Here is a 14,894-nt window from a genome sequence, read left to right as displayed (position 1 = left end):
AATCAGCCAGACCCCAGCAGCAAACTAACCTACCAGTCAGAGCATCTGCCCCCTGGTGGTTAGTGCATGTCATAGCGAGCGGTTGAGTGGCCTTAGCATATCATTAGCATATTACACTTTGCTTGGTTGAATGGCCTACTGGACGACTGGACACTTAGCATATTAGGCTTTTATTATATAGGATTCTTTGTTGGGACATAATGAGACGTGATATGTAGATCACCAAACATAGTGATTGAAGCTAAAAAAATCTATAAAAATTATATATATAATTTCTTTTGTTGCCAGGGGTATGGTGGCTATGTTGCATCAATGATCTTAAAATCAGATGAAAAGCTTTTTAAATGTGGATCAGTAATTGCACCCATCACTGACTTGAAGTTGTATGGTGAGTACTTTCTATAAAATGACCTAATACACTGTATTGATTTGTAGAAAACAAAATCCTAATGCAAAGGAGCTCAATTGAGTTCATTTATCATGTGTTATCAGAGATGTTTACAGCTGTTTATCTTATCTCTGATTTAATCAATTTTACTGGAGTATGACAATTAAATGTGAAATATAAAAATTGAATAATGAAATATTCTATTCCAATTGTTTTTAGTTTATTCTTAAATTTCTGTTTTCTTGGGTCACAGCTTCAGCTTTCTCTGAAAGATACCTCGGTATGCCATCTAAAGAAGAAAGCACATACCAGGTAACTAATTTAAAAATAATTAAGAAAGAAAAGTATTTCTGTTCTAAAAACTCAGTAAAAATGTAAATACAGGTAGAACTATATATACAGGTGTTTTTGTTTCCCTTTGTAGGCATCAAGTGTGCTACATAATATCCATGGCTTAAAAGAAGAAAATATATTAATAATTCATGGGACTGCTGACAGTAAGTATTATATTTGCTGCTAGTCATTGATGGAGTCTGAACTTGAACAAAAGGGGTACATTCAAAGACTTGCTCCAAAAGGACCATATAAACCTACTAAAGAAGAGAACAGAGTGGCACAAAATCTGATGCATGATGGGAAGTGGGAAAAAGGAAGTCAGGACTAATAATAGAGGAAGATGTGATCCTCAATGGCAGCGCTATGCGATACAATGTTCTGGATGATAGAAATGTTCAATCTTTGCTGTTGAACACACTCGCCACTGGCCACATGTGGTTCATAAGCATATGTTCATAAGCATGTGTTTACAATGATTGAAAAACTGAATTTTTAATTTTATTCAATTTAGTGGCTAGTGACTACTTCTATGGTGCTATTTAGCATACCTCAACAGGACACTAGCCTAGAAAATAATAGGACAGTACTGAGATAAAATTCTGAGGCGGCTACCCACTTAAATTGTTAACACCTCTCATTTGTCACATTAAACATCGGAAATGTATGTGACTGATATTACTAGTAATTAATAATATTTTATAGTCACATAAAGAACTTATATGTTTTTTTTTATTATTCTGTGTAAAACTTTACAACAGAGGGCTGATTATCCATAGCCCCATTCAGAGATAAGAAAAAAAAACAAAAACCACACACCAATTTTAAGGAGGAAACTAATTTATTTAGCACTACCTGGCAAGTGAGCAAGGATAGTCAAAGCCTTGAATTAATAATTCCTAAATTTTGAACTTGTTTTTGTTGGTTCAACCTGCCTTGCCTAAGTATTTTTACTCCATTATAAATAGCATATAACTAAAAAAGAATTATAGCAAAGATCATACCAGGTCTTGAGTTTAACTTTCAAGCACGTCAGGCCATGGTTAAATTAGTATTCAGCTCAGTATACTATATATGTATTTGAGTAAATAGGTAAGTGGTAGAAAAGAGACAAATCTCCCTTAGATAGAATTCTGAGTAATTTATCTAGGTATTCCCTTTCAAAGAGGGAAAACTTAACTCTCCTTCCTCCCCCCTTTTAGAGCTGATTGAAATTACTGATTTGCTTTAAGAGCACTGTATAGAAAGGGGAGAAAAAGTAACTTTAGAATACAGAAACTTCACAAATACCATTCAGCCAGGTGGTCAAGTTTAACATCAACAGTGACAAGTCACTTTGATAGTATGCACCATGTATGTAATTTCATTAAAAAAAAAACAAATAAAACAACAACACATATTTCCAGTCTAACAATGAGAAAAAAACATCAGACAAACCCAAAAGAAGGACATTCTATCAAATACCTCAGAACTGTCAAAGTCACCAAAAACAAAGTCTTAAAAATTCTGATAGACCAAAAAAGCTTAAAGAGACATGATGTTTAAATGCTTCTAAGTTCTGTCAAATATACCATAAAAATGTAAAATCTTAGTAATAGGGGAACTGGGCAAGGTATATACAAAAACTCTCAGTACTGTCTTTGTAATGTTTTTGAATATCTAGAACTACTATAAAATATAAAAATATTCCCCAAACCTACATGATACCCTAGCTGTGTTGGGTGAAACATGATAAAAGAGAGCATAAACATTCTGAAGGACATTAGGCTTTTGTTCTAAGGTGTTAAGATATTATATGAATAATAATAGTAATAACAATAAGTAGCAATTATTAAGTACTGACTATATGTCACTATGGGAACCATGCCAGAGGCACCTTATGGTCAAGGCCAGTTAAAGCACAGAGGCCTTGTTGTCAATACACCAGACTTAACCGTGCCTAGGTTTTAAGTAAGATACCATATACAGCTGCAAGGCCACAGCGATCTCACAGTGCGCTGTGCCCTCCTATAGCCAAATGATTGATGTCACTGTTGGCAACTAGCCGTTTTTGTCTCTGGAGTAATATACAGGTTATTGACCAGTTAGTGTGAGAAGCAGAGTCGGTCAGCACAGAGAATGTAGCTTCTATGGGTGCAGGAGAGAGCAGAGCTCAGAGGAGCTGAGAGCTGGAGCTCATAGAGAGCTCAGATACAGCTACCATGTTAACCAGCTAGAGTGAGCTGGGCAGGAGAGACGGGAGAAGCTGCTGAGCCAGAGAGTTTAGATACCGCTATAATGTAAGGTGGTGAATTTAGAGGCAGCATGTGGCTGCTCAGATAATAGCTATAGGTATAGAGATGAATGCTACTGTGTAGGAAAGATATGTATTTACCAGCCTGCTTAAAGTTACAGAGCGAGTCGTAAACTTCTTCAAAGATGACATGGTCATTCCCCACTAAGTACACTAGGAAGATGTTGGAAAAGACCTTGGGTAGATTTTAAAAAGATTGAAATGACCATTAGGAAGCTTTTATTTTCTGCTAGGTAGTAGTATTGTTCGGTATCATAGAATTGGAGCTATGAAGGATCTTAAACTATTGATAATCCTGCCCTAGTTTTACAAAGACAGGTTAAAAATGCTAGCTTAAAAGTTATTTACAGACATTTGAAGAGGTACACAGCATGGGGATGAACGGCGCAGGCAGCATGTGAGCAAAGTGCTGTACAGAGATCTGAGTGATTCCTCCCAGCGTTCAAAGCTGGTTAGGGCCAGGGCTACTCTCTACCTGGCCTGCTGTGCTGCTCACTTCAGTTTTGGACCTTTAGGGTCAGGCAGAAGGAAGCTAGAAGGAAAGGGGAGAACCAGCATGATCCGCATTAAATATTTAGCCTTTGAATAAGGAGATGTGTACTCTCTTTTCTCAACATGGGGTATTCTTTTCTAATTTAAAATAAAACAGAATGCCAGTATCTCACTGAGATTGGGCCCTGATCATCCTCAGAAAGGAATAGAAATTGGTTTGCTGCATTATTATCCAGACAAGTATTCACTACGTTAAAATTCTTATAATGGTATAAAATGTGTACAATTAAAAATGATAAATGATAACCAATAAAGCAAGTCTAAGTAACATCTGTATAATAAGTAGAGCCTTCCTAGTAGCTCCTGTTTCAGTTTATTTTTTTATAAAGGGAAGCTCAAAGTTTTATCATTGCCAGGTGTAAGTCTTTTAAATGTGCAATGTATGTAAAGTAAAATATTTAATCTTTTCGGGGGAAAAAGACATAAAATGTTCTTATCCTTATAAACATATTTCTTCAAATGTCACAATTTAATTTCTTGCAGCAAAAGTTCATTTCCAGCACTCAGCAGAATTAATAAAACACCTAATAAAAGCTGAAGTGAATTATACTATGCAGGTAAGCCACTTTTTTAGATGTGTTGACGCGGTTTCCTACCTAGGTTTTTTAGTTGCGAGATCAGAACACAACTTCTGTGCTACTCCATCCCTCATGCTATTATTTTTACTGTGTATGTAGCTATCAAAGATTTATTTATTTTTTTCTTAATTATGCTGAGAATGTGGATCAGCTCATGCTTTACCGTTGTATAATAGTCTGATGCAATGTCTTTCTCCTGAGACTTTTATTCATGCTGCTATGCGAGGGGTACATGAGTGGGATTTCTCTATTGCTGGCGGGAGGGCGTTCTTGGGGCGCTGCTGAAATGCGCACTTTCAGAAGCCTCATGGGAGAACGAGGCGCCTTAGAAGACTTTGGTTGCGTGGATTACATTCCTCAGTTTCCAATGTCCTATTTCCATCAAGCCAGTCCTGAAAGAGGGCAGCTGTGGGTTCAGCAAAGCCAAAAGCAGAGCCAGTGTCCAGAGCTTCTGTTCCATGTTGCAGCGGGCCCAGTTCAGCGTCCAGGCTAATTAAAGTCCATCAGTCCATTATGTGGAGCTCACACGGCTGTGGGCCACGTGGGCAAGTGCAGGGGAATGTGCCGCCTGCAGCAAGAGTTCCAAGAGGGCCAAGAGCCAAGAGCCAAGAGCCAAGAGCGAGAGAACTCCCTTTGTTCAGAAGTTTAAATATTCAGGCTTCATGCCCCTGCAGTGGTCATGCCTATTCCTGCTAATTACCTATTCCCAGGTGTGACTGGACAGATAGGTAAGCATCTTCTCGAGTCACTCAGACCTTATTGGGCATGCGTCCAAACTGCCTTGCCCAGTCCCTCCCCCCATCAATCCGTAGGGAACAGACTTGGAGAGTGCCAAAGGACAGCTTTCTTTCACTCAGACCTTATTGGGCATGCGTCCAAACTGCCTTCCCAGTCCCTCCCCCCATCAATCCGTAGGAAACAGACTTGGAGAGTGCCAAAGGACAGCTTTCTGTATAAATGACATACCTGTATCATCTAGTCTTCCCTTTACTCCTTTCCTGTTAATTAATAATGAGATCATTACAATGGCATCAAAATCACTGATAATGAATTCTTTTAAACTAATAATTCTCTTTCTTCTAGTCCCTTTGTCTTTTCCTCATTTTTCATCACTCTTATACTAAAAAGTTGGGAGGGGGAGTGGTTTCAGTAAATGTTATGAGAAAAAAAGGAGAGATTAAAAAACCATTCAGATCTGTGCCTTCAACCATATTTAATAAATATTTATCAAGAACTTACTTTACAACAGTCATTAAGCTAGATAGGTCAATAAGACATACTTTATATGACCAAGGGACTTTCAGTCTGAAGGAAGAGTTAAGAAGGAAATAAAACTAATTGTAATTTTTCAACATTTGAAGAACTAAAAGTAGTTCAACATATCTAAAACCCAGGAACCAGTGTTAGCATGATGACAGGGTAAGGTGAACAGGTAACCAGATGGTGGGTCATACTGCTAGCACTCCGAAAGAGTAGGTGGCTTTCCTCAGAGGCACCAAGGCACCATTTAAAAACGTTTTACTCAGGAATTAATGTGGCAGCCTTTGTATTTGTATTTGGGGGGAAAAGTCACTAATGTCTTTTATATTGTCAAAGTAAAAATTCCATTGGACAAGATTAAACAAACAAGGAGGACTTTATTCAAGACTATTGCAATAAGGGAGAGCGACTAAGTTCAACTTTGTTGAAATAAAGGGCTGAGAAAGCTTTGAAGCTAGGGAGGAGGAACTCATAGTCCACTTGCATTTGGCTTTACCAAAAGGTAATGTAAACTTTCTTGTATCTTTATGACAAGTCCCTCCCTCAGAGACTGTGAGATAGGGGTGCTTTCCCCTTCAATGCTTATATGTCAAAGAGATGGTTTCCAGTCCTTGAGAAAGACATTTCCTGGGTTGTAAAACTGTCAATAAACTGAAAGAGGATTTACATCCATTTCAAAGGACAGTGAATGAATTTATAATTTCAAGTTTTCTAAATTAAATAGGCTAAGAAAAGGGAGGTCAGGAGCTTATACTTATGAAGAAACTGCCTAATATCTCCCCCAATAAATCTCAATTTAAATACATAAAAATTGTAGTCTGTCTTAAATATTGATTATGATAAAAAACGAAAATGTTTTAAAATATATTTTATTGATTTTTTACAGAGAGGAAGGGAGAGGGATAGAGAGTTAGAAACATCGATGAGAGAGAAACATCGATCAGCTGCCTCCTGCACACCTCCTACTAGGGATGTGCCTGCAACCAAGGTACATGCCCTTGACCGGAATTGAACCTGAGACCTTTCAGTCCGCAGGCCAACGCTCTATCCAGTGAGCCAAACCGGTTAGGGTAAAAAGAAAAATTTTTATATAAAGAACTCAGCGTGGAATTAGTTGAGATTTTGGTTAGATATTATTACCTGAAGTTTCTTTGCCATTTGATGAAAAAGAATGGCTTCTGAGGGACAATACTTGCTATGGTAAGTTTAAATCTTCTTTCTCCTCAACATCTTAGGTCTATCCAGATGAAGGTCATAGCATATCTGAAAAGAGCAAGTATCATCTCTACAGCACAATCCTCAGATTCTTCAGTGATTGCTTAAAGGAAGAAATATCCATGATACCACAGGAACCAGAAGAAGAAGATGAATAATGGACTCTATATAGAACTAAGGGGATATTGAGGCTCAATGAAATCTAACCAAGAGACTGTAATATTGTAGATGCTGCAGAATTCCAAGGGCAGCTTGAGGAGATGACACTGGAACAGCACACTCAGAGACAATAAACTAGAATTTGAATACAGATGTCCAAGTCTACTGTTTTGCCAAGGGTGCAGAACCTGTTTCTTTGTGTAAGGAAGGGCAAATGGTTGGTTTCTTAGGAGAAATTAGTTTTGCATTAAAGTAGGAATAGTGCATGTTTTTTTCTGTTATCCCCTCTTTGTTCTGTAACTAGTTGTTCTCATTTTAATTTTAATGGCCACCATCTTTGAATACAATGCACAACATATCAGTACTACGGTCCCTGATCTTTGGTGGCTGAGCGGCAGTCTAACACTTTACTGTACCTTTACAATAAGTGCAATTCCTTCATTGCCTATTATTATGCTTAAGAAAATATTCAGTTAATAAAAAAGGCTATTTTATGTAATTTCTGTTTACAAAAAAAAGCATTGTTAAATGGGTCAAAGGTCATGTAGAAATATGGATTTTAGCACCTTCCAAAGTTCAGCCAGTTACCAGTAGATATGATATTGTTAAACCAACACACAAGTGTGTGTTGAACAATATATATATACACACTTGTGCATATGCAATCAATAAATTTATCTTTACATGTTATTCATGCTACAAAGGATAAACTTTTGATGAACTAGAAGAAATGCTCTTTTACAGGCTATAATGGAAGCTTTGTTTAATGAGCCAAATATGATGAAAGATTTTTTTCAATTCAAATTCTAGCTATTGCTTTCCTCTAAATGTTTGGGTTGTGTTTGGTATCGTTTTTAGTGGTTAATAGTTTTCTAGTTGCAATTTAATTATTTGGATATGATACCTTGTCACTTGTAAATTAGATACTTAAATATTAAATTATAGTTTCTGATAAAGAACTTTTGTTAACAATGCAATGCCACTGAGTACTATTTTGCTCTTTTGGCAGAGAAGGCTTTTTTAAAAACACTTGGTCCTTTTACTTCTCTCCCTCAATTCAGAATCAATTCTCTTTTTCATTGTAAAAGCAAAGAGCTGGATTATTTCTTTTGCTAGTTCCTATTTAGTATTTGGTGCCTGCCCAATTCACCTGTTACTGTTTAATTTAAATATTTCTAGAGTTAGAAATGAAATATTTTTTATTCATTGATGAAAAGTTCACAAACAGCAGTGTCTGCTGTTAACTTCAGATGAAGGCACAAGACGCATTCATTCCTGGTCTGTGCTAACTTGCAGTAGTAAGCAATTGAGAAAGTAAAATAAACTTTACTGTCTGAAGTCAACGTAAGTCATGAGGGGATTAAATTTGGTGACTAAAGTCTGAGTATCTTCGCACTTTACTTTAAGGATCGTCCAGATGCTATCGAAACGTCTGGAAAAGTTAAGCTAAATCTAGGTAATATACTATATTTTTGTGGTTTTAAAAATTCCTTAGTACAGGCCGGGTAAACATGACATTAGAAGACCAGGAGGTAACTTAAAAATGTCACAGAATTGCTCCTATTCTGTCAAAGGATCAACCCCCAAATCTGGGTATTTGGAAATGTGTGAGTCATTTGGGGATATTCTGTTCTTCTTCTGAATGCATTGGAATTGTGTCCTCACTGCTCCATTGAATTCAATTTAAAATGAGAAAGGCTCTTTTCTGAAAGACTCATTTCAGGTCTTTCTCAAGAATAGTAAACACATTAAAAAAAGGTTGTAATATTTCAAAGGAAAGTTTTGCCTATTTTATTAAGATGGAAATTTCTTTTAAAGCTGATTTAAAGTCCAACGGAAGGTTTTTAATCAATATTTTAAATTTCAACCACTAGAGATTTTTATGATGCAAATAATTATGTTGTCTGAAAGATGTGGTTTTATTGAATGTCTATTTGAGTAACATTTAAAACGTATTTACCTTTTACTGTTCATCACTTCTCCTGTTTTATTATTATCAATGTTTATCTATTTTTCAATTAATTTAATACAATTTATAATGTGAAAGACATTTGTCTGGAACCCACTTTCACCTTTAAGGCTAAATAGATCTCAAAGGAAGACACACTATTTCATAGGAAGCTGGACATTTTTCATTTGCGTGATATTTTGAGTTCGAATAATTATGCCATTTTAGGTAAAGGAATGCTCTCCAACACATAGACACCGGATACTAGAGGGATTGTGCAAGTGGACTTTCCCAGTTATACATTTGTCTTTGACCATAATCCCACTGTTTTGAGTATACTGATGCATTCCAAGAGGTTCCTAGAATTCCAGTAACAAGCTTTCCAAGTGACATTTTCCCCTTAAAGTTAAAAAATATCAAGCCAAACTGTAAAATAAAACAGGTAAGCGCTATTAAATCATCCACGGAGGTAAACACATAATGTTTTGAACCTATTTGGAAGGCAAAAGTATTGTTTCACTAATTCCCTCCATGTAGGGCTCTAACTCAACACCTACAGACGAAGAAGTCGCTGCTCATCTGTTTGCGTTTCCTGACAGGATCTGGGAAAAGAATGCTCTTCTACACCTGAATCTCAGCCCTGAGATGTGCCTCTTTTGATTGGATATTTAGCATAGACATCATTCCCATCGGGAGTCTTGCAGAGGCCAGTTGTAGATCTATTATATAACTTAAATATTGATCTTTAGTATAAGGAGAATTGCTTAAGCCGTTGTCCTCAAATGGTGGGCTCTTGGGATTGATTTGCTCTCAAATCACAGTAAGAGCACACGGCTTCTATAATCATGTATGAAATACTTGGTTTGTCTCTCCTCCCATGCCCCCCACCTTCACATCTGCAGGAATGAGCATTGCATAAATAAAACCTGACTCCTCAGCTGTGCTCCATCTTTCACTTCCTGTTCTGGGGATTCTCTGATACTAAATTTGTCTGCTAGAACCAATGGACTCATCCCTTACACACTGCAAACCTATATAAGGGTGTTAATGCCCCCATTAAAACCCAACTAATGGAAGACAGGAGCAGGAGACTATATATTCCTCTTTGTCTTCTCTCAGACAGTCCACATGGTCCTTGGAAGGCCCCTGAATCTCAGCTGCCCACACCAGCACACCTTTCTAGTTCTCTCACATTTCACTCTTCTCAGTCCCTCATGCCTATTTCCTAAAATCATGTCCCTACGCAAACTACACGTGCATCAGCTGTTGACTCTGCTCTACTTTCTGGGCAAGTCCCTTCTTGCCACAAGTGCTTACCATTGTGACTATTATAGGACGAAGAAATAAAGTGACAATGCAGAATTGCTTTCATTCAAGTTTCAATGAGCTGTTTCTATCTAGAATTTATTAGACTCTTACTGAGTACCAATCATGTGCTCAGGGCTCCATGTTCATTATCAAATTGAATCTTCTCCACATGCCCTAAAGTAGGTATTATTATTCCCACTTTACAGATAAGAAACTGAGTCTCTGTAAAGACTGTAACTTGACCCACATTTACCTAACTAATGGGTAAATAGCCTAAACCTTAGCTCCAGCTAACATAGAAGCCCATGTTCTCAGCCATTATTCTCCTCAGCACTCCTTCAATAAGCAGGTTTTTAACCCATGTTCACCCATGTAAGAATGGAGTCTGAGTATTTAAGCATATAGTTCCAGATATTTTTGAGAGTGTTCAATAGCAGTAATACTAAAAGTTAAATAACAGCCCAGTGTAGCATGGTAGCTACATGGAAGCTATAAGAATCCCCTAATATCACGAGAATATATCTGTTGAAGTTGTGTAAGAGTTATTCCTATTCATGGAACCTTTGCCCAGCAAACCACAACTGTGTCTGGGAAGTCATTAGTAAAATCCCTTGCTCTGGCATTATGCCAGATACATTCCAAAATTATTCCTAGAGGCATTTAAAACATTGTGTTGATCAAAGCACCAGGCTTGTAAACATGAGCAGATCACCTGGTCTTCAAACACTGCAAATCCAGAAAGCACATTGTGGTATTTAAAAGCTTCTCTGACATCCACAATCCTATTTACAATTCGACTTAGGAAAATTGCATTCCTCACAATTTTCTATCACTATAGGCAATAGATTTTATTGACAACTGATCAGATCTACACTCATTTTATTTGGCAATATTTCAGCAATTTTGGAAGAGAGAGGCTGCAAATTCAAAAACCTTTTCTCTCATCAGAGGCAAGGTAGGCAGGTTTTTAAAAAGGATTTATAAGTCATATCAAAGAACAATTTTTATTATTTCTCTATTAGACTTTCAATCAAATTTAAGATAGTCTGATATTAGCATGACAGACTTTTGATACAGCATCCTGATTACAAGGAGTGTCTGTGCTGATGACTACATCTGTCCTTTTCTATCAAGCCTAGCACCATTTTAAATCATTGGCATGATTGCAGCTTGCAAATACAGAATTTCATACTGCCAATCTACATAATAAAAGACTAAGCGACCATTACCATGGAATGACCAGAATGACCAGTAGCTATGATGTGCACTGAACACCAGGGGGCAGACACTCAATGCAGGAGCTGCCCCCTGGTGGTCAGTGCGCTCCCACAGGGGGAGTGCCACTCAGCCAGAAGCTGGGCTCATGGATGGTGAGTGCAGCAGCGGTGGCGGTGGCAGGAGCCTCTCCCACCTCTGCAGCAGCGCTAAGGAGCAGTGAGCCGAGCTATAAGGAGCAGCAAGCAGGCAGGCAGTAAGGAGCGAGCGATCCTGGACTGCGAAGTGATGTCCCGGATTCTGAGAGGGTGCAGGCTGGGCTGAGGGAATGCCCCCCCCCTCCAGTGCAAGACTTTTGAAGAATTTTGTGCACCAGGCCTCTAGTAGCATCATAGTATAGGAACACACATTTGTTCAATGTCTAGGCTTTTTATCACATTATCTCAACTACTCTTCAAAGCAAACGTGTGAATGGATGAATGGAAGGTGGTGTTCTTTGGTGAAGAAATCAAGATCCAGAGAGGTCAAATAATGTTCCAACAGGGTCACACAGTGTATAAATGACAGAATCAGGATTTGAACACAGACCGTGATGACCTCAAAGTCCATGCACACATCTATGATTACAATCTATGATTACTTTAGCTGGTGAATTCCTAAGGTTCATTGTGCTCATCTTTAGGTTAGATTTAACATTCAAGTCCTTTGCTTTTCTGTGTCACCATACAGTATGCATCTGGCTTCAAGTAACTAAATAAATGTAAGCTTAAAAGTGTTTTAAATACTAGTGACCCATATGTGGGCAGCTTGGACATCACTCAGAGTTTACAGAAACACAGACTCTCAGGGGCCACTCAAACCTCCTAAGTCAGAAACTGAATGTAACAAGGTGCCTAAATGGTTTGTATGCAGCTCGCACTTTAAGAAGCTCTGGCTCACATGACAAGAGCCTTCATTTACTCACATTAAAAGGAGCGAAACTTGGGTGCTCTAGGGGTGGCTAACAGATCAATGGGGGAATCAAACTCCAGGCTCCTCCTAGCCACTCAAACCTCCTAAGTCAGAAACTGAATGTAACAAGGTTCCTAAATGGTTTGTATGCAGCTCTGGCTTACATGACAAGAGCCTTCATTTACTCACATTAAAAAGAGCGAAACTTGGGTGTTTCTAAGGGCGGATAACAGATCAATGGGGGAATCAAATTCCAGGCTCCTCCTGCCTTTACTCTTTTCTACCTTCAGTCTGTTATTTGTCCCCTTTCATTGGTTTCCAGATAACTGCAGGTGCCTCGGGAAATATGTCCTTTCACAGCGATGTCCATGTATAGAGAGGCAACCTATTTCTTTTTATCAAGAAAGATCATTTTCTCCACATGTCTTCACAATTCCCTTCAAGTCCCTTTGTCCAGGCTTTCATTGAAAACTCCTAGCCTCGATATAAAGGAGACTGTGAAGTCATGCAGCTGAAATCGCCACCCTTCTTAGTGAGGATGAGACAAGTAAGACTGGTAGGAAAGTGGATGCATGCCCCTAAGAGACTGGGATACCCAAACCCGGGCAATAGGAGCCTTCCTGCTGGCATTGCGGCTCAATACACAGCTCAAAGCAGTGAACAGTGAGGGCTGGGGTTTTACACCGACCCTTCATTCAATGGTGTCTAAAGTTTCCTTCCCAGAGGACCCTAAACATCTGACACACCCTCTGTTCCTAAGACTTAGTACACTCGTCCCTCGCTGATATTTTCTCTTTTTACCTCCCCTCTTCATCATTGACACACTTTCCACTGCAGGCCAGCAGTGTTGAAATGTGATTGCTCTTTTAATGGTCCCACTTTGCAGGCTTTATTTGTTATCACCCAATTTATAAGGGTTTGATTATCTTTGTACAGCCCGAATTGCTAGTCACACGACAAATTCTCCTGATTGATGGGTTGCGGAAGGCCTATTCCAAGGGGAAAAGAAAGGCCTGCTGAGGAAACACGGTGACACAGCCTCCCCTGTCATATGCACTTCTAATGGGGGTAGTTCTCATTACACTCCACCCTCTATCCCTTCAGGACAGCATGTGTGACTTTTAATGATCTGGATGGTGTAATTAGATTTTGAGCCTTTGGGGAGAACAAATTGTCAAGTTTCTTGCCAAGACAAATGGAAAATTGCAACTTCACAGTTGGCTTCAAATTATGAAATAAATCAAAGATATGTTGTGCTTTCTATGCGCCAGGTACTGTGCAGTTTGACACAGCATCAGGATCCTTTTTTTTTTTTTAACACTTAAGCTAATTGACACATCTAATGTATAAATGGATATTTTAGTGTAAATGTTATCACTGAGTCATTATTTTCTAAAATATGCTGGCATATTCAAGCATGTTTAAATTTTCATGGAGTCATTTATAACCCCCCCTCTCCCCGTATTGCTTATGCTATTTCCTTGGTTATATCCCCATTGAATAAATAGTCCCCAATGAATGTACTTGTTTTGTCCAAGTGGCAAGGCCTCTATGGCCCACTGTCACACTGAGCAGTTGGTCTGTATGCAGCTTCCTGTCTCACTCTCAATTCTAGGGAAATTTATAGTAAATCCCTGCTATTTTCTGACAATTATTTCTCATCCAAATCACCCCTGGCAAAGGGACACTGATTTGAAAAATTTAGTTTACTTTTCTTATTTTGTGGTGTTTTAGCATTGATTTAGCTGAAGGAAAGAATTCACATCCTATTGAAATATTCCAAAGAATAAAAAATAAATAAAATGACCTCCTGCCCCTAGCTTACCACCTGACTTCACAACTCAGTTTTGTCTCTACTCAGCTTAGACCCCAAAGTAGTCTTTTTCTTTGTGCTTGACTAGCCTTCCTTTCAGTGTGCTATCCTTGTTCCCTCGGCTAGGAAACCACGCCACTGGCATGCTTTTGTTTTGTCCCCAAGTGAAACGTGTTAGTGAAGGGAGTGAAAAGTTTGCTGTACAAAATTATATTTTTTTAACTTCATCTGTACAACGTGTGGAAATTTTCTTAATTTTAAACTTATTAATTTTTTATCAAGTTCTAATATATCTCTTAGGTTTCTTTTTAATTCTCCTTAAACCCCAAATTCTTTTCCATTTTCTTTGTCATCCTATATAATAAAACCCTAATATGCAAATTGACCAAATGGCAGAACGACTGGTCACTATGACGCTCACTGACCACCAGGGGGCAGATGCTCAATGTAGGAGCTGCCCCCTGGTGGTCAGTGTGCTCCCACAGGGGGAGTGCCGCTCAGCAAGAAGCCAAGCTCATGGCTGGAGAGCGCAGCAGCAGTGGCGGGAGCCTCTCCCACCTCCGCTGCAGGCAGACACTAAGGAGCAAAGGGTCCTGGACTATGAGAGCCCTGGACTGTGTGAGGATAGGGCCTAAGCTGGCAGGTGTCCCAGACTATGAGAGGGTGCAGTCCAGGCTGAGGGACCTCCCCCTCCAGTGCACAAATTTCATGCATGGGGTCTCTAGTTGTATATAATGCCCCAATAGCTACCCTTTTTAATATGTGTAATTTACATTATGTCCTAACCTGTTTGTAATTTGCCAGGAAATAAGAAGCTAATAATAATTATTATTATTTTAATAATATTTAAAACTAACTATTTGCTTAATTTGTACCTGGAA

General features: G+C 38.5%; 1 protein-coding gene across 1 annotated transcript in view; it reads left to right on the top strand.

The window, feature by feature from the left end:
- The window catches only part of DPP10 (dipeptidyl-peptidase 10 (non-functional)), a 321,640-nt gene extending 312,896 nt beyond the window's left edge, over positions 1–8,744 (top strand). Inside the window, exons 21-23 of the mRNA XM_005869090.2 lie at positions 813–885; positions 4,050–4,123; positions 6,640–8,744. Of these exons, the coding sequence (XP_005869152.1) occupies positions 813–885; positions 4,050–4,123; positions 6,640–6,777 (285 nt within the window). The 3' untranslated portion in view covers positions 6,778–8,744. The remainder of the gene's footprint in view (positions 1–812; positions 886–4,049; positions 4,124–6,639) is intronic.
- The last annotated feature ends 6,150 nt before the right edge of the window (positions 8,745–14,894 follow it).

The sequence above is a fragment of the Myotis brandtii genome, unplaced genomic scaffold, assembly GCF_000412655.1.
Source record: "Myotis brandtii unplaced genomic scaffold, ASM41265v1 scaffold288, whole genome shotgun sequence".
Lineage (NCBI taxonomy): Eukaryota > Metazoa > Chordata > Mammalia > Chiroptera > Vespertilionidae > Myotis > Myotis brandtii.
This window is presented reverse-complemented; position numbering and strand designations above follow the sequence as displayed.